The sequence below is a fragment of the Thermobia domestica genome, chromosome 9 (assembly GCF_964235325.1).
Source record: "Thermobia domestica chromosome 9, izTheDome1.hap1.1, whole genome shotgun sequence".
Lineage (NCBI taxonomy): Eukaryota > Metazoa > Arthropoda > Insecta > Zygentoma > Lepismatidae > Thermobia > Thermobia domestica.
Window position 1 is genome coordinate 210,521,464 of NC_137462.1, and position 26,010 is coordinate 210,547,473.

At 34.3% G+C, this 26,010-nt stretch overlaps 1 protein-coding gene across 1 annotated transcript in view; it reads right to left on the reverse strand.

The window, feature by feature from the left end:
* Alk (Anaplastic lymphoma kinase) overlaps positions 1 to 26,010 on the reverse strand; it is a 1,262,077-nt gene that overhangs the window by 451,429 nt on the left and 784,638 nt on the right. The window contains exon 8 of the mRNA XM_081725826.1: positions 17,421 to 17,593. Coding sequence (XP_081581952.1) covers positions 17,421 to 17,593 — 173 coding nt within the window. The remainder of the gene's footprint in view (positions 1 to 17,420; positions 17,594 to 26,010) is intronic.

Sequence of the window (26,010 nt, forward strand, 5' to 3'; positions counted from 1 at the left end):
GCAGTAACCACTTAGCTACAGAGGGATATGTGGCTGAAATAACCTTACAATCAAAAATGTACAGAAAAGATAGAAATACCGTTATGTTTTAAATTTCACAAATTTATTTCACGAATGTAGGGTCGAGATCGAGACTTGGCCTTCGATGCCGAAACTGAGATAAGTGTCTGTTGACCGTGATGAGTTCGAGAATGTATACAGTCTCGTCTCGATTATTTCCAAAATAGAAGCAACTCTCGTATTTGGTTTACAGACTACGGGGTTACTGTATTGTGTATTGTCATTCCGAGTATATCTGGTTTTAAAATTTTGAAACACACCGACTTTCATCCATCATAGGGCCACAATTTTTTAATTGTCAGAACATAGAAATTAAGAGCTAAGATAAACCGTTTAATAATTCATTATAAGATGATATTAGAAGTTTCAAAATTGCAAAATTCTTTTCGAAACTAACATCAATTAGTAAAACCCTTAAAATCTCTGTATTTCTTTTGATAATATCCTGTTAGTCGAATGTTTAGATGATCCTTTTCTCTATTTTTATATATTGATCGTTATGAACATCAAAATATGTCCATCAAAATGGTTTATTTACAGTTCTTACCGTTAAAAATATTTCTTTGTATAGGTATTAAATTGATAAAATATACTTCCAAAAAAAATTATAATAAATCTTCTTTACGTTAACGCATGTATAGTATACATATGTTTCCACGATGTTTTAAATGTAACCTATTGTCAACATTGCTCCATTCATTCACAACTGCCTATTCAAGATTCCTGATTAAGCGTTCGGTCTGGTATCCAACAAAGAACATGTGATGATGTATTCATATAAAAGGTTTCAGGTTATTGAAGGGGAAAATCTCTGGAGACTTTAGCTATCTGGAAGTATAAGATTGGCGATGTGGAAAATTGACACATAACATAGATGGCCTACTTTCTCAATGCCGACTTCAAATAGAAAAACTTCTACTTTTAATGGTCGAAAATAATGTTAGGGCGATGATATTTTGGTATCTATATCACACGACGCCATCTTTCAACATTAGTCCAATTGACACATAAGAAACATACGTATGAATAAACATTTCGATAAAAGATGAGTTAGAACAGAGATAAAAAGTGTAATCCAAAGAGAAAAAGCACGAATCTTGCCTATAACAAACACTAAAGGATGGTTGGGCTAGTTTAATATAACGTACATTTATCACAAAACATGGAAACTAAGTTCGTTAGATATAATGAATAGAATACATGATTTAAAAGAGATGTGCATTACTATTAAGATTCATTTTGTCCATCTTTTATTCATTTCACTGAAGTGATTTCACAAAGTCATCTTGTAACTTAATAAAGTAGATTATTAAATAAATTATTACAAATTCCTCTTGTAATATTTATGAATAAACATTCATGAACATATTAATCCAATGTTCTCGGGATTGCTGCCAGAGTAGGTGTTGCTGTGCTGAGCTTTCGTTACCATACAGTGGCAACATCTTCAGAGCTATGTGGTTATGAGCTATGTGAGCAACATCTTCACAAGATCATATTCATGAACATATTTTGTTTCTAATTGCAACCTCAATTTCTTACTGATATATTAAAGCTGGTGCGAATGAAATGTCACCCCAGATGAATCATTTTCAAAGGCAAAGAAAGGAGAGGGATTGAAAGTACAATACCCAATACCATGTTAATCAAATTGGTAACTATGTACAACTACATAATTTTTCACTGCTCAGCCAACGATTTGATTTCGGGTAGAAAGAAGTTTAGTGTCTGCGATGTGGAGACATTTTCAACTGAAAATTGCACTATCAGAGAAAATTCTTTCTCTTAACAAGTGATCGAGATGCCCGAAAGGTGGTATTCGGAAGAGGAATGCCAGCAGAATACGATGGATGAAGAGGGGTTTAACACTTTCACTCATGGAGAGCCTACAGCGTCCTTTGTGTGATAGCATTGGCGTGAAACATGAAGACATCATGTGTCTGTTTACCATCGCTGCATGATTACGGACAAGTTTGCGAAGCATTTTATGGGTAAAAGGACCATGGAGTTCTGCAGGGATTTTTAGGTCTCGATGAACAAAGACATAATTGATCACTTCCCCCATAACAACAGCAACCGTCCGCGGGCAGAGGGGAGATGTGGGACACTTTAATGAATGGTGATCACAGGCCAACCACTGTCTTGGAAATTTAAATTATCGTAGATCTTTATTTTATTGGACGTGACAACACAGGAAATCTTCAAAATTATTTGATACAGCTAGGAAACTCCAGACGGTGATTCTTGTTGACAAGTATTAACTCATTTGGAACCTATGAATTCAATTTTTTCCACCTTACTGGTTGCATGGAGCTACCAAATAACTGTGGTGTAGTATATATCTAATCGTATGCAATGGCACGAACACTTTCCCGAGGATCGTTTACTAAGGTGTTGCTAACGAGTACATCTAAACATGATGTTGGTGGGTGCCCACGTGACTCATTTTGTAATGCTGTGTAACTGGAGTGAAATTTAATAAACAGAGAATGGTCGTTCATTTACCATTTTTGAGCCAAATACATTGTTTATATTTTGCGATTTGTTGTGCAGAATGTCTTTGTTAAAAATCGTAAAGAAAAATCATTCGCAATTGTGTGTTCTGTATCGTGCCTGAAAGTGTAGAGTTCGTGACATTAGACGCATGTCCTTAAAACGCCTAAGTGTTGCGTTAACGAGGCGAAATTCGCACTAGCTAGCAAAATGAGAATTTCATTCGCACAATTCTAATATGTTTTCGTAAAAAGCTTTCTTATGAAGTCACATTTTTTTTACAATAACGTTTATCAAATCATAAATGATATACGCACACGTACATACTTAAAATATTAGAATCCTGTGTTAAGGCCGATACTATGTTTCATGTGAAACAGTCATTTAAGACTTTGGAATACCAGCGATTACAGCAGAGAGTAATAATGTTCTGCAATTTAGTTCTCGTTAAACTAGGTACTGAAGCCCGTTTGATGTGGCCAGGGTTGGCTAAAAGAAAATACATACTTTCTACGTCTCGGAAGATAGCCAAGCTACAATTTTAAGCATTGAAATCTAAAACAGAATTTTGTTTTATTGTTACCAAGCGACCATAGAAAATCTTTCTATGTAGGGTTTGATTCTAAGAAAATATTTATATTAATTTTTAAATTTCTTCTGCTCGTAAATTTTGTAATATTTCCTTTTATATCCCTAGTTTTTGCTAAGCAAGGCAACGCTTGTAAAAGATCGACTGTGATACAGAATGAATAATTAAAATCTAAATTTGTACAAAAAATTCAAAGATAGTGAAAGATAATTAAGTTGTACGTTTTACTGGGTTAGATTAAATGTTTGCCAACGTTAGGTTGTATGTAAGTAAATACAAGGACTAAATATGTATATTCGATTCATAAATCAGCTAAAAGAAATTTAGAAAAAAATTTCTAAGGTATGCTATCTAATGTTACTGACTTACCGGTAAAGGAACGATGGTCATGTTAAGTAGCTAGTTATTCAGTAGATGGCCAGTGTGAAATCTAACTTACACTTCCCAAGTGTAACACTCCGATTTTGATAAAATTTGGCAGGTACATACTACACATAAAATAAATGAATACGTGTTTTTTACTTTCTGCTGAAAAACGGTTTTAGGGGGCAAAAGCTCTCACCCAAAATTTTGAAAGTTGACGCCCGAAAGTCAAGAAGCAGTGGACCGAAGTGAATGAAATTGTACATAGATATTGTAGACGTAAAACGAGTAATACGTGCTTTGTACTTTCCTGAAAAAAAAAAAAAAAAAAAAGTTGTGTGAGGCATGGATACCGCCAAACCTTTGACCATGAAAGATCAAAAGTGTTAATAACAGCATGACGGAAGTGCCTAAAGGACATGAAGAATTGTAACGAAACTTTGCGTAGTGTCAGTAGGTAAAAAATAAAAGAACAAGGTTTCTTTTTGTTTTCTGCGGAAAAATGGTTTTAGGGGGCAAAAGCCGCGCCCAAAACTTTGAAAGTTGACGCCCGAAGGGCAAGAAGAAGTGGACCGAAGTGAATAAAATTGTGCATAGATATTGTAGACGTAAAATGAGGGAATACGTGTTTCGTATTTTCCTGGAAGAAACGATTGGGTTGGGCGCGGACCCCTCCAAACCTTTGATACGAAGTATCAAAAGTGTTAATAACAGTATGTCCGAAGTGCCTAAAGGACACGAAGAATTACAACGAAATTTTGTGTAGTAACAATATACAAAAAAAAAAAAAAGAAAAAAGAAAGAAAGAAAGAAAAATGTGTTTTTATTATCTGCGGAAAAACGGTTTTAGGGGACAAAGGCAACCACCCAAAATTTTGAAAGTTGACAGCTGAAAGGCAAGAAGAAGTAGACCGAACTGAATGAAACTGTGCACAGATATTGTAGACGTAAATTGAGGGAATACGTGTTTTGTATTTTCTTAACAGAGAAAAAAAAAACGGTTGGGTTGGGCACAGAATTTCTAAACCGTTGATTACGAAATATCAAAAGTACAAATAAGTATACGTCAGAAGCATGGGGGCCCGAAGAAAATTTTGTAGGACTGGGCTCAAATCCCTGGATGGTATATTACGTTTGGCATTTTTTATTTGTATTAAGAAATCTTAAGAAATTTTAATACATTTTCGTGGGCTCGGTTCCCACCCTGCTCCCCTCTCCGGGCGCTCATGGTCAGAAGTTCCTAAAGGATATGAAGAATTGTAACCAAACTTTGTGTAGACAATTCGCAAGAAAGAAAAAAAAGAAAAAAACGAAGGCGTGGTTTTAGTTTGTGTGGAAAGACAGTGTTGGGGCCAGGGCTCCCTCCAGAAAAGAGTAAATATTACCGTAGTAGCACAAGAAGAAGTGGACCGAAGCAAATTAAATTGTGTGTAAATATTGTATATGTAAAGTAAGGTCCCTCGTCTTTCGCAAGTGTCCCCATCTGATTTCCTTCAAATTTGGTACATCAAGAGTAAACAGGAAATAAATCGACCAGTGTTTTTATTTATGCGCAAAAACATTGTAAGGATTAAAGGCTTCTCGAGAAATACTATAAAATGCGCTATACCTGTTTGTGCAAACTGTTGATGTCCAAAATTTGAAGAAATCGGATGAAGATACTTGCTTAACACGAAAGACCTTATTTTATCTATATAGAATTGCATTTGCGGTCCACTCTTTCCGCCACAAAGCTTCGATCCACCCAACCGTTCGTTTGTTTGTTTTCAGAAGAATACGAAACATGTATTCCTCATTTTACTTCTACAATATCTCTGCACAATTTCATTCACTTCAGTGCACTTCTTCTTGCCTTTCGAACGTCAACTTTCAAATTTTGGCTGGGTGCTTTTGCCCCTAAAATCGTTTTTGCGCAGAAAATTAAAAAAAAACACGTATTCGTTTATTATTTTTTGTGTATTGTCACTACACAAAGTTTCGTTGCAATTCTTCATGTCCTCAAGGCACTTCTGACATACTGTTATTAGCTCTTTTGATATTTCGTGATCAAAGGTTTGGAGGGGTCCGTGCCCCTCCCAACCGTTTTTCCCAGAGAAATACGAAACACGTATTCCCTTATTTTACTTCTACAATATCTAGACAGAATTTCATTCACTTTTTCTATTTCTTTTTGCCTTTCGGGCATCAACTTTCAAAATTTTGGGTGGGGTCTTTTGCCTCTAAAACCATTTTTCCGCAGAAAATAAAAATCACGTGTTCGTTTATTTCATGTGTAGTATCTACTTGCCAAATTTAAAAAAAAAAATCGGAGTGTTATACGTGGGAAGTGTTAGATGTCAGATGAAAACTTCCTATATTGAGAAAGTAAATCCTCCACCTAAAGACTACTTACCGTTCTTGGACTTTGGGTGCATGAATTTGTTCCTAGACAGTCTGTGATGGCTTACTTTCTTAATATTAGGTAATAGTTCACCCCGTTTTCCATGGGAGACACTGAGAGCGCTCTCTATATCATTCATTCCGAAGTAATGAAAAACGCCGAAAACGCGTCAATGACGTTTTCTGTTGTGGCCTGATAGTTGAAGTTTCTACAGTTAAGTGGAGACGATAGTAAGGAAGAGTCAAAATCGGTACTTCAAATAGCGTTGTACGGTTCGTATTCTTTACAAGTGCAAACTGACAACATCACTAGTAAAATGGGAAGAAAGAAATATGGAAGGTTTTAGATAGGTATGTGGTAAATGAGCAGACAGTGGCGTGGTGGTATAAAAAAATGTAATGGCGACTATGAATCCACCAGGATGCACCATGCAGGAGACATTCATAAGTATAGATTGTGGGAAAACTAAGACTTCCGTTGATGGCAATAATGGCTATACTGCAGTAACATTTACCAACACCTCCACATCTTGGAAAACGGTATATATTGAAATAAGGCATATATGGCTTGAATACAGCTCCGAAAGCGACATGATCAAATGTCTGTATTACTTTCATATATCGCCAGGGGGATAATCCGTTGCTGGACAGAATGCTAATGTGGAATGATAAATGAAATTCTTTCGATATTCCACGGCACAGTCGTCATTTGTAGGAAAACACACTCTAAAATAGCAAAACCAGGACTGGCTTAAAGAAGATCAAGCGTGTGTTTGGTGAATCAGTTGAAGTATTATGCATATCAAATTGCGACACTTGTACGTTCAATTTAATTATATACTCGTATCATTTGAGACGCGTGAAAGAAAGTTGAATCATAGAATGAGTATCGCAGATGATATTTTGCTGCCGTGGTTACAAGTAATTCCATCTGAATCGGAAAGGCTAATCTACCACATTTTTCGGACACAGTACCGATGAATTATAATTTGTTCTAGTCGTCAAATAATCATCTGTGGGAACGACGATTCTGAACCCTCGGCGAGTAGAACACGTACTGGACAATTTCTTTGGTTTACGGTGTGCTGTCTGACTGCTATAATAAATTTAATGAGAAAAAAGGGCAAAATGTACACATGAATCTTTTCACGATCTGCAAATCACAAAATGAGTTCATTATATTCCTGAGCACACATCTTATGTACAGAAACACGTATTACTGCAATTGAAACCAATTGGAAAAATGTGGGGGAAAATTGGACACTAACGATGGGAGATTTCGACAGTAGAAAATGTTTCACAGATTTTCGAGAGAGAACTGTCACATTCCGTGGAATACGCTCTTAATCACAAGAGCCATACGTGAAATGTGTCAGATCCATTTTGTTCACATTGCTCATGGAACCACTTCTTACACTTCCCCATACATTGTACCCACGACTGACTATCCATGTCGTCAAAGAAAAAGCCATTGAATGCGCCACAATGATTGCTGGTATCCGTTACTGCACTGGAGGTAGAAGCTTCAGAGTTTATGTTGCTGATACGGCGATTGCTCAGCTTCTTTCGAACAGTCTTTACCTTTGACAACCTTAGTGCCGTTATGTATTCTTTGGATATTTCAATGTGGGATTCTTGTTTCTTAAGTAGACGACAAACCGATGGAGTTACTTGTGGTACAGGAGACAGTTCTTGAAAGGATGGGGAAAACGACATAGATGACATGGTTTCTACTGAAGCTTGTTCTGCATTGGTAGTGTTTTGAATAGTTGGAATGTGTTATTCTTGGTCATATGTTGTTCATATGCTGCCATATGCTTGGTCACATGCTGTTCAAGAGAGAATGTGTTGTAAGGTCATATGCCAACACTTCCTCACCTAAGATATCAGGGTTATAGGGGTAGATACCACACTTGTTGAAATCACTTGCAAACGTTTCAGCATTTACTGACTTCACCCAAGCAAAATGCAGAAGCGCTCCGACGTTGTCTTTCAGGATGCTTTTGCCAAGAACTTCTGTCGAAATATCCCTCAATTGCCTCCACATACAACAGAAGGCAGCAGCTGTCACTCTGGGGCGGATTGTCCATTCACGTACCATTACTGCATTCCCGAGGTATGTTGTGTTTCACTCAAAATAACTTTTATGCTTCGGAAAACATACCTGTCAGCTAGCCCTTAATTTCGCATTATTAATCTTATAACACATACATACGTCTTTACGTTCAAAAACTGCAACTTATCTTAGTTATAAACTCTTTAACTCCTCACAATTCGACAATATTTTTCTCCCTTTCTGTACAGTAGCTCCCAATGTAGCCGGAAGACAAACACCTACCCTGTAGCGTTCCCGCTATAGTTGCATTGTACCAGGGTTGCCAACTTCTTACAAATGTCAGAATCTCCCGAATGTTGAAATGTCCCCTAACTACCGTATGTGAGAAAAGTACCAACGTGGAAACGAAATGATAACTTCAAATTCTCGAGTCTTGAAAATGTCATGGAAATATAATGTAACATTTTGTGTACAGTTTGTTTTTAATCTGAACATACTTTTGTATTGTTTTTAGTTTTTAAATTTACCAAATAAATTTTAAAAGATACATTAAACAATATTTTATAATATTCTCATAATCGAACACGTATCACAATAAAAATTTATTTGGGTTTATTTTGTACCCTCCTTGCTATTCCGCGTATGTTAACTAGCTTGGCATTTTTCAGTATATATATACCCCTTGTACTATAACTCTCATGGATGAATGGAAATTAGAATGATTTTCTTCAAATACTCGCATCGAGCTGTATTTATGAGAAACCTCTTCTTAGCCGATGAAAAACAATTTTATATCGTTTCTCTTTAGTACCACCGAGACACAAGATTCAAGATAGGGTAGATGTTTCATAAAACTAAAATTAATACTCTAACTATACGGGAATCCATCTCTTCACGACGAAAGAGAGAAAAAAGTAACTAGAAAAAAGCTTAACATTATTGCCTAATGAAATAGGAGGTGAGGAGCAAATTATATTCTGAGCACAATACTCGTACGTTTGCTTACGAAGTCAGGCTGTTATTTCTGTGCTTTTTCGAACTTGGTATGATAAAGTCCAAATATAGATATAATACCATTTAATGAGTTAGACCTTATTTGAGTGGAAATTTCAGAAACGACTTTCCTAAACACACAAGAAGCTTATTTTATAAGTCTGGTCTCTTTTAATAAGCTTAAGTATCCTAATAAATTTGCGTTTCTATAGAAGAAAAGCACATACATTACATGATAAAAAAAAGTACTACATCTCTAACGCGATGCTGAAGAGGTATTCATATTTCAATCAATCAATAAACCAAAATACACAAAATAACAAACTTGTTAGTTTGAAAATACACTGACTGTAAATATATAAATATATACGTGTGGGTGGTTGGGTGATTACATAAAGTTGTTGAAAACATGAATAATCCCATAAGCAAAACATGTTTTTTGCTTCAATTTTCCGTGAATGGTTACACTCGCTCTTGGTTAGAAATTAGATATTGTAGATTTTACGAGTATATATTCCTGTGGATAGATGGGTGATTACATGAAGTTGTTGAATACATGAGTAATCCCAGAACAGAACATCTATTTTCCTTCAGTTTTCCGTGGATGGTTACGCTCTCTCTTTGTTAGAAATTTAGATATTGTACATTCTGCAAGTATGTAGTAACTTGTATAAGGAATTTTTATATTATCTTATTTAAAAAGATAAAATTAAATAAAAACTACTGCAAAGAAACGTTTAATAGTAAAGAAGAACTATGAGATGAAAATAAAAGTTACATACATGGTATTAATCAAAGTTTTGATTGCAATGTAGAAATAATCTAGGTGAATAATCCATAGTTTCATCTATCATAAACGCTATTTTTATACTTCTTTATTTTTATTTGTAAATTCATTTAATGACTATACACAGTATACATACACATAGTTAAAAAGAAATTATATGGATTTACCGTCTGTTGAGAACGGTAACTTAGTATAAAATACTCTAATGATAATACATTGAAAGATAAATGACTGATATTATTTATTCTGTAAATGATGAATAAATTGAAGAACGAGGTGTGGATGATAAAACTGGAAGATGTGGTTGAGTTGAGATGATCAGTGAGATAGTAAGTTAATATAAGATGAGGCAAATAATAATATTATCTAGCATTTCTCGAGGCTTCCCATTCAAGGCCAATTTGGATGAAAGAGAGTGGGATGTTTGGAACTACCATTTTATGTTCACGTTAGGAGCTCACTTTGAAAATTCTGTGTAACAGGTGAAAAAATCCATGGTCATGTAAGTAAACAGTTTGAGCTAGAAACTTTATTGCGGAATCCGAGTCATAAGCCATGATATTGTAATATGTAAATATTGTTTCACCATCATTAAGCCAAGCTGTATTTGCGTGTGCCACACGCGTCGAAAGATCAAATTGATTTCATATTTCTTTAATATATTGAAAGAACATTTTCCAGTTTTCATAATTTCGAAATATTTTATACTAGTGCTCTTTTGATTTTAATATTCTTTAGTAGTTGGTTGGGTACTATATAAGACGTCTTGTTTGTGATGGTTGAACATCTAAGGCATTCAACATTTCACTATTATTTGTCGTAGGTAGCAACAATTACACCATATAGAAAATAAATTTAATGCAAGTTGTAGCTGTCGTGATTACCAGTATTGACGTATTACGGCTAGAAAAGCAGTAACACCCACAAAAGTGTAGGTCCAGATGCTGAGACGAATCGTTGGCTATGTCACATAATAATAATACATCGTTGGTTATGTCACATAATAATAATACATCGTTGGTTCTGTCACATAATAATAATACATCGTTGGTTATGTCACATAATAATAATACATCGTTGGTTATGTCACATAATAATACATAAAATAATGAAGATCAATTCTGAATCTTGGCTTCATTCAAAGCGGAAAACCGAATAAGATAGACTGACATTAACGGAGTTATAATGTATTCCATTGTAATGAAACTGTAGTATATCAGACGCTCATAGGACGCTGTTGGTTGGAAGAAATGGAGTGTATAAACTCTATTACTATGGGAGGCTCGATCTAATAATTTCCTCGTGACAAACAGATAGCAAGATACACAATGAAAGTTCCTACCGGTAAGATATTTGAGCGTAGTAAATTATCCGGAAGATTGCGTTGAGGGTAGAACTCTATTTGACGTAATATTAAGAGATCGTAAATATTAAAGTGAATATTACAACTGCGAACTATAAATCTTTCAGAAATTCTTCCCAGATGTTAGGTGAATGGAACGATAATACTGTAGATATATCATTTCTTGTAAATGTCTAACACAGGAATCACTTATCCTTCTTTGCTGGTGTAGGGGCTAAAATATGTGGCGCTTTCTGCGCACATAGTCCCGGGCTTGATTCTCGGTGGGAGAACATTCAAATTTCAACGCATTACGGTCCTTTGAACTCCATCGTAAACTGTTAATCTATGTCTCATATAGCCTCGATACTGAAAATGGACGTTAAACGTCAATAAAGAAACAAATAAAGAATTGATTTTTATTGAACAATTAATCTGTGTGGTTGACTCTCTTCCGAAACTTTTCCGAGTTCTGGATTGAACATGATGTGTAAGTTAGTAGCAAAGACATTTGTTTTCCGTGAACCGGGTGTTGATACAGCGTTATGGTCTATAAGCGGGTCGTAACATGAGCTGCGTTTCCTCGATGATATGATTAATTTCTTCGAATATTTTGCTGTGTATGCTTCGTCTGCAAGAGCATTTGCTGTATTGATCTATGATTATTTTAATAAATCTACATATAATTTTGGATCATGCGGAGATAAAAATTATTTAAAAGGAAACCAGCTATCTCAACATGGCGTGATTGTCACTGTAACTAACACAGTTTGAGCTAGTTTGATAAATTGTAGATAATGTGGCGGAAGTAATGGTGTATGGTCACTACCGGTTTGAATTACTTACCGAAGAGCTATTTTCTATCGTGATAATTATCCGTTAATTGATGTATGCGTACATCTTTCAAACCATCTTTAATGTCATTTTTTGTGATAGATTTAATTTGTTCGTTCATAACTAAAAACTAAAAATGGAAATTTTGCTTCACAAATAAATATTCTATGATCATGGAACTATCTTAACTATCTTTCCACCTCATTGCTCTTTCATAAGTGCAGATTGACGGACAACAAATTAAGAAAATCCCTGCTTTCAAAGCACTGTCCACAAATCACTAATGTGATATGGTATGTTTAGTTCCATTACTGTTATCTTTATCGTTGTTTAGCGTGATTTTTGTATAACTTGGGAAAGATGAATTCAGAATTCTACAGAGCAACACTTTATAAAACCACATTAGATATTTAGATATATATGTGATATTGAAGATGACGTAAGTCACTCAAATGTATTAAAGAACGGATATTCGGCTTATATACTTTAATACCTACATATTAATTTTTCACTTTGACAACTTACTCCAGTCGGCCTTCGTTTTTGACGTTTCGTATTAAGATATTTAATTAAAATCATAAGCACTAACTTTACGATTTCTCCAACAAAAGGCTAATATTTTAAGTTTAAACAAGCATAGGAATGTAATAGAAACATTTTTATGCACCTTATTATAAACGAATGTTTCCTTCCGTAGTTGATTTATTAAATAAGTTTAATACTGTTATAGACTAGATTTAAGGGTGTTTGTTGCAGAGAGATATCCTTCGGAATCAATTTCACGCGTTCTGCTTTAGTTGCTATTTCCTTCCTATCTTCGCCTTCCACTCTCTCTAGGTCTTTTCCACGTCTCTAATCACGAATTACACAAGAGAGATTCTAGTAAATCCATTCTCGCACTTCCATCTTCATTTTCAAGGCACATTTAGTCTTTCACCAACCTGTCTTTATTTTCTACCTACAGCTCAATTAATGGAGTCTCCACATAGAAAGAGGATCAAACCAAGTCACATTAATCTAATTCACCCAATAAGATCAAGTGTCATCTCCAGCAGGTAATAGGTTAGTAGGAGGTACACAACTGACGAATGAGTGAGAAAGTATGACTAGTTTGAACCGATTTTTACTAAGGCAGCTTAATTAAGACTTAGTTCGTTACCTTTCCTATCCATTTTTCTGATTTTTTTTCTAAATAAAACTACTACGCTATTTCTGACGAAATGGTAAACTCGGAAAGTAGCCACTAAATACAAAATTTTGTTAAATATCACACACACACACACGTGTATATATATATTAATATTTCTTTATATTAGTATTTTATGTGGTGAAGAAGCAAGTATCTTTCAAAGTACGAATAGTAATGTATTTTACTGTTAAGTAACGCCAGTCAATAAATTTATTGTCTTCCAATGGGCAAAAGTAGATCATTTTAGGCAAATCGACTCTTCTGAGCACAAAAGTGGCAATTTAAAATTCCTAACACGTAACATTTTTATACAACGGAAGCAAATTGGATGCGCATGAAAAATACAAATTAATAAATTTTGTTGACACATAATTTCAACCACTTCACAAATATACTTATTTAGCTATGGAATGTGATTACAAAATGCTTTTGTTTTACAGATAAGACAACAAAGAATTAACGAATAAACTAATGTTACTTTCGGAAAATTAGTCTGACTTGAATACGACTCAATAAATATACCTGTTTTTGACATTATGAGCTTTCTTTAATATACTAAATAAAAACACGGCCGCATAGGTTTTGTTGTTTTCATAATTTTGGGTGTTTTATATGTTTTTGAACATGCCAAAACCGAAAGTGACACTAGTTTTCTCATATCACGTAAGAACTTCTTACAATTCACGATTTATATATATTGATTGCAGTATGCATGATTAAGCGTGCATTGACGCCAGTACGTGATGAAATTATCCAAGCGGTAATAAAGATGAATGCGTTTTAAATGTAAGGAAGTTTAATTTAATTAAATTAACTAAAATGTTGCCTGTATGTTTATTTGTTTTCTCATTTCAAATAAATTTCATATATAATTATCGCAAATCTTAGATGTGCTTCAATGGTATGAAAGTTAGGCTAGTTTTGTTTTGTAGTTCGTTGAATACTGTGTTGCCATGGCATCTCGTGGTTGTAAGAATAGACCAGATTTATTTTGTTACATCTGTGGTGAATTTGTTCCACGCAAACAGAGACAGAAAATTACAGATTTTGTAGGAAGAGCAATTTCACATACTTGCATATGGAACTTGGAGATCAAGATAAATCATGGGCTCCACAGAATGTGTGTAGATCTTGTATGGAGTCATTACGGAACTGGAGCACTGGAAAGCGATCTATGCCATTCGCAATACCAATGGTGTGGAGAGAACCCAAAAACCACAGCGACGATTTCTACTTCTGTTCCTGTGAAATTGTAGGACACAATACTCGACAAGACAAAGATAGTGGGTCCCAATATTCCCTCAGCAATGAGACCTGTGCTGCACGGCCTAGACTTGCCTGTTCCGACACCTCCATCAAGTCTTGAGTTTGTAAGTGATCCTAAATCGTACAGTGATTCAGTGGAAAATAGTGAAATAGAAGATGAAGTTTACAACCCCCCTAGCGGATCTCGTGATCCTATACCTCTCACTCAACGCCAGCTCAATGATCTAGTTAGAGACCTAAATCTGTCTAAAGAATCTGGTGAACTTCTTGGTTCCAAACTTAATGAAAATAACTTGCTGGCTATAGAACATTTTCCTGGTACAGACATCGGGAAAAATAATTTGTGCAGTATTTCTCAAAAGAAGGTTCTGTCGTGTTTTGTTATGATGTGTCTGGTTTGTTGACGAAGTTAAATTTCCCTTGTCTTTCTAGTGATTGGAGGTTATTCATTGACGAATAAAATAAGTTTAAAATTTGTTCTGTTACATAATGGAAATAAGTTCCCCTCAGTTCCTATTGCTCATTCTGTGTCACTGAAAGAAACATATGACAATGTGCAATTTATTCTTAATAAAATTAAGTACGAGGTATATGGTTGGTTGGTGTGTGGAGATTTGAAGATTTTGAGCATTGTACTTGGGCAACAAGGTGGGTATAAAAAATGCCATGTTACATCTGCGAGTGGGATAGTAGGGCACGAAATGACCATTGGGGAAGGAAACAGTGTCCATTACGGAAAACACTGAACGCGGGATCAAAAAACATCATTCAACAAAATTTAGTCAGTCCTGAGAAAGTTATACTTCCTCCCCTTCACATAAAATTAGGATTGATGAAACAATTTGTTAAAGCACTCGACAAGGAAGGCGAATGTTTCAAGTTCATATGCAACAAATTTCCTTCACTTTCATGCACCAAAGTGAAAGAAGGTGTCTTCGTTGGCCCAGAAGTTAATGAAGGGCAAAACCTTCGAGTCAACAATGACTAATGCTGAAAGGGATGCTTAGATAGCATTTAAAAGCGTGGAGGTGAACTTCCTGGGGAACCACAAAAGTACCGATTACAGAGAAGTTGAGAATATGTTAGTTAAATTTCAAGAACTGGGTTGCAACATGAATCTCAAGTTGCATCTTTTGCATTCTCATCTTGATAAGTACTTTCCACCAAATCTCGGAGAATTAAGTGAAGAACAAGGCGAACGGTTCCAACAAGACATGAGGGATATGGAGAAAAGGTATCAGGGACTTTAGAGTGTTAGCATGATGGCTGACTACTGTTGGACATTGCACAGAGAAACTTCAGAAGAAAATCACAAGAAAATTAGGAAAGCTTATAAGAGAAAGCGTGCTAAAAAGATGTGAAAAATAAGTATGTTATATGATTGTGTTGATTTCAATTTTACAACGTATACATTTCCATATTATATGTATATATGTAATAATCTTATGTGTAGAGGATCTTACATTCTTTTCTTTGCCTGTCTGCATTCACATTAAACATAACATATGTTCAGTTATTTAACACAATAAGCTCTTTAGTCTGATAGAAGATAAGAAATAAGGTATAATAAAGCAGTATTGAATACGGAAAAATTCCCCAAATTTTGACATTGATTTGTAAGAAAACCTTACGTGACAGGGAAAAACGAATTCAGTATTCGTAATCAGCTAGGAACAAAGAATTAAGTTCACCTATAATCAAAAAACAACATGATTTTTTTTTCAATTTGCAGCCCTGTGAAATTGAAATCATGTTATAAATTACAATTTTGATCAACATAAAATTGTCATTTAGTACATTAAACCAACATTGTTTAAAAATATATTTTTATAATTAAAAAATCTTAGAATTAATGCTCTTACATCTGTAGTGATACTAAACAAAAAATATGTAGCATCATATATGGTATTATAAAAATTAACATTTTTTTATAACTTACATTTCCGTCCTTCTGTTCTTGAGTTTAATTTTCTCTAACTAAAAGCTACCAGTGATCTCTCATCATATGAGGATCCAACCTATCTTAAAAACTTTATTCCATTTAGTGAACACCACGGTGGAACATTTCTTTTCTCTCACTGCACACAGTATCTAAGTCATCGGGCATAAGTTTAGGTTAGAACATTCTAAGTGAATTTTTGGTCGAGCTGTCAATGACTTTAACGAAATATTTCATTACGTATAGTTTTATACGTAGAGAAAGTAGAAGGCAAAACTTTATTAGGATTTACTAAAGAATCATACTTAGCATTGTGATGTTCTGCTGTATAAGTTATTTCAGAGTCAGTCTTTCACAGACTAGTAAGATTCAATTAGCCTACTTTTCAGAACCAAAGGAAACAAAAGTGTCTTTTTAATTATCCCTGTAATTCTAGTAATACACCAATGTCATTTAAACCATTAATTTACCAACAAAACTTGTAATAATGATTCATATCTAATAACACTGATGTAATATGTTTCCTGAATGTCTATAAAATATGCCATTAGTATTGATGGTTTAGTGTTTCCGTTTAATATTAATAATAATGGTATGAGGCTTAGTTTAGAATAGCCGATAAAAAACTTCATTTTTCAAGTATATGTTAGAAATCTATGCCCAGGTGAAACTATTTATCTTTATACAAATACAAAAGGGACTTGTATTTTTCCTTAGAAAATAGAATGTCAGTACAGGAATCCTGAAAATCTCATTCCCTCAGTCTATGACCAAGCATCTCAGCTTGATGTTGAGTGAGATTCAGGTCTAATAAATGAAAGGCACATACAAATGCAATACATTTTCTTGCTGCTAGTTTATAAATTAAAATACTTTCTTACGCCATATGATGTTATAAGTGGTATATTTACTTACAAAATATAATAAAATTGTTAAAGTTAGTGCAGAAATACCATTTCGGCAAAAAAAAAAAAAAAAAACCTAAAATTAACAGCAAATTCAACGAAAGTATTGAGTCAAAATACCCTTCCTGAATCTTAGTTAAAACTTAATTATGGTTCTTCATTCATAGTTAATACATTTAAATTAAAAATATATCTACTTTGATTACACATTATGATAATACTTACTCGTGTGTTATATTAGGTGGAAGCGGAATGGATTTTCTCACCCAAATATCACCTTTGTTGCCTTGTTCGTCCCATAATTTTATTCTCTTTGGGTGACTGCCTGGAATAAGTTCAATCAAGTATAACTCCACATAGCTTTTATGATACTCAAGTTTATGTAGATAGAATCGAATCTGAAAATATAAACAAGAAATAGGTTTTAATATTAATTGTAACTTTTTAAACTCAAGAATCAAGAAACATGTTAGTACTTAAAATTATGTGATGACATTTGTGCATTTTACTTTTCTTTACAGTATAATTGAATTACATTAGTTTCTTCAGCTTAACATAAACAGTGTCGTTGTCATGGATACTGCCATGATTATTGAATGCTTTGTTGAGCTATGGTTAAGATAGATGATTTATTATGCGTAAACAAACATAATATAAACAATCAAAATGCTTCGACAAAATGGATCTCTGTTTATACTCTGTATGCATAAATGACAAAGTACATTAATACAAGGTAAGAAATGACTAAGGTATGAGCACTCTTGAATACTGCTACACTTTATCGAGTAAAAACTATATTACCTTAAATTGGACTATATTGTACCTTTTTAGCTCCGAGGCTGTATGATTCCTACAGATTCAAATTATACCTGAACTACATGAATTCTCAGTGAGAATTAAACTAGACCCACGAAAGGTACTTGACAAACCATTTATCCGATTCTCGGGATCAACGGATCTTTTAGTTATGACTACCGAAACACGAAGATTTGGGTGACATAACGCAAGAACTTTTAGAGCTGCAAAACACGTAAACATCATTAAATATCGAACTAAGTATTAATATCAATGTAAATGTATTACAAGTCACATTTATCATGTTTTTTGAGTTATTCCTTTACTGTTTCATTTTTTAAACTCAATATCACAAGGAGAGTTCTGTGTACAGAGTGTTAATGAATTATACCGACAAACTGTAAGAAATGATTTCTCGCATCCAAAAAGGAGGAAAAGTTCACATGAACCTATGAGAAAATAAGCATAGTTTTAGAACTTCGAAACTGCCATCCTTAAACTTTGAAACTGCCACATTTAAAATTCGGCATGGTAGTATTGGACGGTTCTGTATGCATGAAAATTTGAATGTTCCATCTTGTTCCCTTTTATGGGTAAAAATTGCCAAAAATGTAAATTACAGAGTTTTTTTTAACATATTTAATTCTTTTTGGTGAGGCTTTACTACCATATATGATTATATGTTGAATACAGGGGTCTATTCTCTTTCATAGAACATGAGTAGATTGATGATACCTTCCCAAAATTTGGAAGAAGTACATAGAACCACTCCTTAAATTTGGGAATTGTCATTAAATTAAATTAGGTAAACGTTATCTGAGACTCAAATATATAAATCTGTAAATTTGGATGGTCCTGCTTGTTCCATTTGTAGGTATAAAGTTGCCAAAATATTCATATTACCATACACTTACCATATGGTCTATTATTGCTCTAATTTAATCGTCTTAGATAAGGCTTTTCTACAACATATGATTTTACGGTTCAGTACAGGGGTCAATTCTTTTCTTTATACTCAATCTGAACTGACGATCAAAACCTGAAGTGGTAAGGAATTAAGTACCAAAGACTGATTACTCTGTGCTGCGTGTACATAGTAAACATAAAGTACATCAAAATGAATCTGAAAACTGTTACACTAAACACACTGTATGTTTGGAAAACGAATTCTTAATTCCTAATGTATTCTTATATATAAAAGAGAACGCACAAATCCTTTGTTCCCTCATCACGCTAATACGGCTGAACCAATTTCTTTCATTTTTGGGGGGTTATTAGGATTTGGACCCTAGATGGTTTTTATCATATCACTTTAATTTTTAATTACCAGTGTCTTGAGATAATTGACCATTCAAGTGTCCATAACGTACAAATCCTTTGTTAGTTCATCATAGGTAAAAATAAACGTATTTATATGCAACCCGCATGACCGTGTCACTCGGCGGGTTAACATAAATGACAAGCGATATAATGTTAACATTTACTGCAATCTTCTATGGTTTTTATCATATCACTTGAAAGCGAAAAAGTAAAAATTATCTAAGTAACAAAGTTTATTCCGTTCCGGGGTGACCGCAGCGAAGCGGGGTGAACGCTGCTAGTATTGAAATAAAATAAACAGTCATTTTACTGAAGAAGACAGCATGTACCAAGATAAAAGTGCAGATATATGTGATTTTTTCGTTCTACATGTTTATTTTAATGCTTTACAATGTGTTTGATAAGTGTGTTCGGTAGATATTTCACTGATTTTTCGCATACTATCGTGTCAGTGCAGAAAATGAAGTTAGTTTTGGAAGCAGTCTATTCTTACAGCAAAAGTAGTTGAAGACATAAGAGATTTTGTTCTTTACGCAATAAGATATTTAAGTTACTACTACTACCACCACCACCACCACCACCACCACTACTACTACTACTACTACTACTACTACTACTACTACTACTACTACTACTACTACTACTACTACTACTACTACTAATAATAATAATAATAATAATAATAATAATAATAATATTTTAACAATGATCATAATCTGGACAAGTAATAGTGCCAACATTGCTGTCACGTGAGATACGTCAGTTCAGATAGCCACAGATAATTTGGCGTGAAAACGGCAAATAAGACGAAAAAGTGTGTCGAATAAAAATGGTTGTGTGTTGCCCTTTTCTGTAGTCTTGTTCGGTTAAATAGTGTAAAGTAAAGGCGGAGAGTATAAGCAACCTAATAAGAATTGTAGAACACTTACGAGATGTTCACAGAATAGAATAATTCCATGAATCAAAATGGAAATGGTTTGTGGCTGGAGTGCACAGGAATGTCATTACCTTAGGAAGAAGAATATGTCAGGAGCGGAAACTAATTTTCTGTATCATATCCTTCATGCTAATAATTATACAAAATAAATTTACGAGATATCTCGTCTCGTGAAGAACAAGCAATTCATAGTTCCTCCATCCTTGCTTATATTTCCATAACTTTTGAATAGGACGAACAAAATGCATTTATTACCAGCTTTCAGGGATAAACGTGAGATTTGTTATATGAATATTTTCAAATGCGAATAATTGTTGGATACTTCCTCGAATAACCCAATTATTTCAATAATAAAAAAATCTTTAAATGGTTATTCGAATAATGAACGACTATTCAGCAAAATTTATAACTAACAATTATCGTATTAATCATTAATTCTTCGAATATTAAGAAGAAAATTATTCTAACAATAATACAAATTACAGATATTTAAATTATTATCACAGTATTTATAACTACATTAGTTACATATTAAAAATGATGCTTCATACAAGCTACAATAATTAAGAATTATTTCTTAAACTGAAATGCTTAAAATATTACTTTCGATGAAAAATTTATGTTCGAGAATGTCTTTTTTTTTAGGAAAATAAAATAAAATAAATAACAAAAAATGGATCAGAAGATTGTGATCTTGGTCAATAATTAATTTTTGGATTAGGGAACACATAATTTTTGAATGGCCCCTAAAGTGAGTTTTCGTATTTTCTACGGAATAAGCAAATCGTACTGAGTTAATTGATAGTTTGAGTTTGGCTACACTATATGTAGTTCTCCAGATATAAGGCGTACAAGAAAACGTTTTATTGAAAAAATATATTGGATCTAGGATCAGGGGCCACAAACATTTTCAGAGGCCCCTAAATCGAGTTTTCATATTTTCTACGGAATAAGCAAATCATACTGAGTTAAGTGATAGTTGGTGAATGGCCACACCAAATATAAGGCTTACAAGAAAATTTTAGATTAAAATATATTGGATCTTTTGATCCAAAAACTGCAGTTTCCTTCAAGTTTACACATTCTAAATCATATTAAACGTCCGTTTGTGTTTCTTCAACACGGTTCCTAACAAATCAGTATAGTAATTGATTAGGAGCAAAAATATCAATTTCCTAACCATCGAAGTGATGTTTCGATGTATAATACATGCATCCTGAGATTTCTATCCTGAATCTAGCAATCATATATGTTCAGGTACAAGTATGAAATGATTACATTTGTCGCCTTGGCCACAAACGGCTCTGACATATAACACGGCAATGTTTGACAGCGCCCCAAGACTAGCAGAAAGTAAGGAAAACAATGTAAGTTAAAATTTTACGTCCCACGTTATTCCTACGCTAGGCGAAAGGAGACGGTGATGATGAGAAATGGATGAAATGGTATAATGAGGAAAGTGGGAGGAAGCAGAACCCGAGAAAAACCCACGCATACGGTGTTTGTCCACAACAAAGCCCACTTGGCGCGAGCTGGGATCGAACCAAGGACCCCATACACCAGAGATGAACGCTTTACAAGTGAGTGACCACGAACGCTAACTGTGCAGGGTGAATCATCATGGGGATCCAGAAGGATTGCAATGTGGCGAGACATAGAGGATGGAACTTTGGATGCTGCCGTACGATATTGCAAACCATGCGTTTACAATAATTCAACAAAGCTCATCAACTTGAGTTTCAAAGTAATTTTTATTATCTAGTAGCATATTATGGATACTTTTTTTCTTCTAAAACAATTTTTCTTTAATTTCATAGCAGTACTAATTTCCTGAAGATTAACACTTAACTCTTCAAGAATTACATATAAAACTATATTACAGTAATGATATGTATTAATTGATTGTAAGCTATCTAATGCTATAATTGAACATAGTCCAGTATTATCGAGGCGATTGGGAGCTATAGCTTCATGAATTGAGAGATATCAAGCTCCACTTGATACAAGTCATACTAGCGCTCATGAAAAGCAATGTTTTGAATGCATACAATTCAATCGAACAACACCTTATATGTCAGAGCCGTTAGTGAACTAGTCCATAAAAGAGCTAATTATTAGTTTATAAAAAAAACATGTAATGTTGCATTTAACACTTGATCATGAATTCATATATTATAATCAATGCAAGTTAAAGGAACGATATGATTGTGCATAAGTATATGGAGTTTGACTGTATAATCACTAGACTACGTACCCACAAATACGTATCTATTTTGCGACACCAAATAATTGCATTAATATACACTTTCATGATTGCAACTAATATAAAGTATTCTGTATTTGAAGATTATGTCACAGACCAAAAAGGAAAATAAAACAGAATATTTCATCTCGATTAAACTAGATTTTTCTTTAGATAACGAGTTTCCCTAACGAATATCGGATTGTTAATTTCATTTCACTAAACCAAGTTACAATGGAAAAGTTCATATTAGGGTTTCTTGTTCAATATTTGGACATTAAATCAACTTTTCCACCTAACGTCATGGAGACGATCTGTCAACAGTCAAAGACAAGCTGAGTTAGTTTACTTAAACAAAGCAAAAGTAAATACGACGGAAACTGTGATACTTGTACCAGTGCTAACATAAGACAACATATTTGAGGGTGGATAACTCAACATTCAATCAGAAATTGTTTACGTTTAAAAGTACAATTAAATAACATGCACCAGAAATGTCTGTTATATATTTTTTATACTGTGGATACAATGTAGATAGGCTCCACCAAATTTATATGGGCTGTATTTAACTTAGCAACAATAACTTTGCAATGGATCAGTCATGTAATTCACAAACACAGAAGACATTATACAGTAATTTTTCGAGGTAGTTTCACTATATATTTTCATTCTTAGTTGACATAATTGAAGACGTCAAACACAATTAAACGTTTCTTTCCATAAACCTGCATTGGCCACCCTACTATATAAGCAATGGTCCAAATTTGGAAACATCTCTCTGCGTATGCTACTACGAAGTGCAAAACTATCCATATGAGAAGAGTGTACAGGGTGTTCCATTCTCTACGCTTACATCTGCAAAAATTTTAATATAGATGCCTTAAAACATTAATTTTAGGATGATGATGTGGGATGGCACAGTTACAATATCTTATGCATCACATTTGCATAACAGTTGTGCTCCAAGAAGGGCACTAACACAAATCATTCACTATTCAGTTCACAGGTAAAACATGAGTGAGTGTATTCCATAGGTATCACTTTCGGTCATGGCTGAGTGTACACATTTTAAGTCTCTGTCTTTGTGGAATGCTGGAACTACTCATAGTCCTGCTTTTACTTTTACTGCATCTTGCCACGCTCCATTCAGAAATGAAATGATTTCCGAAGTTCTTGTTAGACGAATAATACTTCTTAGTGTCTGCACAATTATTATTATTATTATTACTGACTTGGTCAAAGTTCAATTTAAAGCGAGTACTTTTCACATATACGCGAGTGGCTATATTCTCGTATACTCTTGCTCCCACAAACAAAATTTTTGTGTATCCGTTAACGAGACACAACAAGGATGTTCCTACTTTAAATACAATGAACATGCTCTCTCTTTCTTTCTCGCACACACACACACGCACACACATACATACATAAACACAAAATTACCCAATGAGAGACAGAGAAGGGGGGGACAGAAAATTAATTCGTTGCTGCCTTAAATTTTACAGATAGATTAGACCCATTGATATCCGTCCTACTTTTATATTATTGAGAAATGTTTAGTTTAACTTTATACCATCCATTGTAAAAAAAAGAACTATTTTCGTCAGTATTCCTGAAAATAGTAAGACCTCTCCATCACTTTAGAAAGGTCCTAGTTGCTTCATAACTGACGGATAACTCTACTTAACTGTCCTAGATACACTCCACTTGCAAGGAAATGTGTGGCGTGCTGCATGCAGTTGGGAAGCCTCTTGCAAGGAAATACATTTACCAACAAATTTCAACGTGGACTCAACTTCAGGAGTTTGTTAGTATGCTTTAAGTGATTAGAGAAAGATAAGTAATGTATTAGAAACTAAGCTCATAGTGATACTGTTTAGATTGGATTTTAAAGTGGCAGAATTTGCAAGATTTACTTTCTGCGGCAATGATGTTTCCAACTTCTTAAACCACTGAGTTAGGTATAGGTTTTCACTCTAAAAGGGTGTTATTTTATCTCGAGAAGAATTACATTCTTGAACAAGAGCAATCATCTTGTTTCCTCCTCCATGTAACGTGGATTAAAGTATAAATTTCCACGGCAGAAAGCTGTTGTTTTTAGTTTCTTGTCTTTAATTTTGCCAGTTCTTGATGGTGAAGATAAATGGCTAAAAAAGTTCTTGAAAATATATCAAATTACTGACATATACATTGAAAACTTATCTGTACCGGTATTAAGTTTACAACATAGATTCTATTCTAGTAAACTTCTAATCAGAAAGCTAACCATAATTAGATGTACAATCAATAACTCCCCAGAAACATATTACACACTTTCTCTTGTAGGAAATGTCACTATTAGAAACGATCATTATTATGAAGAACATATATACACGAAAGCAAATACAGCGTGTTCCATAAGTTACCTGCCATATCAGAATACGAAGCTTGGGCACTCTGGAAACACTAGTGGTTGACAGAAATATAACAATCAATACGCACACGTGCAGAGGAATCTTTTCCCTTGTATATGTTCATTAATGACCTTTTTAGTCTCGTGGGATGAGCTTTTCTGCTCTGAAATATGGAGTGGCAAAGAACACTTATTCGTAAGTTCGTTCTGATGAGTTTTAACTCAGATACTTTCCCCATAAATCAGTACGAAACATCTGTACGGGAAACATACACTGAGTTACGATACAACAAAGGGTGAGTCAAAAAGTTGACAGATTATAATGTCTTGCCAGAAAAAAAAAAATCATGCAAGAATATCCCCTATCTCCAACATGGATACTGTATGTCAAGCTGTGGAGACAAATCTGAGCACTAGCATCTGTATGTTGGTTGCTGAGGCAGGTACCATCCCAACCATACCGTTGGCAAGGTGTACAAACGATGTAAAATTGTCCCCAACGACCTCACTCCTGAGCAGTTAAAACGAAGGATGGAAATGTGTAAAGCACTGTTAAGCAGTCCCATGGATCAGCGTTTCATTAAATGAATGGTAAGGTTAGACGAAAAATGAGTTCACTATTGGACTTCAGACAACAGTAATCAATAGCTGAACCCAGACCAGACGCAGCATCCATGGTGAAACAAAGGCTGTTGGAACACAGTCATGTTTAGTGTATGGGGAATTTTGAATGTCTCGTGCATCGGGAATTTGTTGCTTATGGTCTTGCTATGAACACTGAGTTGTACTTTGTGCAACTGGAACGAAAGTGTAAATTGTATCACAAAAATATCCACACTAAAGCAACATCTGTGGAGCAGCAGGACAATGTTCCCTGTCATAGGTCACTTGTCGCCAAGGAAAAATCCTTAACTTCGAAGGTGTTGAACTATTACCATATCTAACACACAATCCTGACTTAACACTTTCAGATTATTATTTCTTGCGTACAACGGGCACTTCCTTTGTCGTAAAACATTCGTCAATGTGGACCATGTGCGGCGTGGGTTGTAAGTATTTTTCGACTCAAGGCCCAAGGAGTGATTCGGAATTTGAGGAAATGTGGGTATCCATACAGAGAACAATGTTT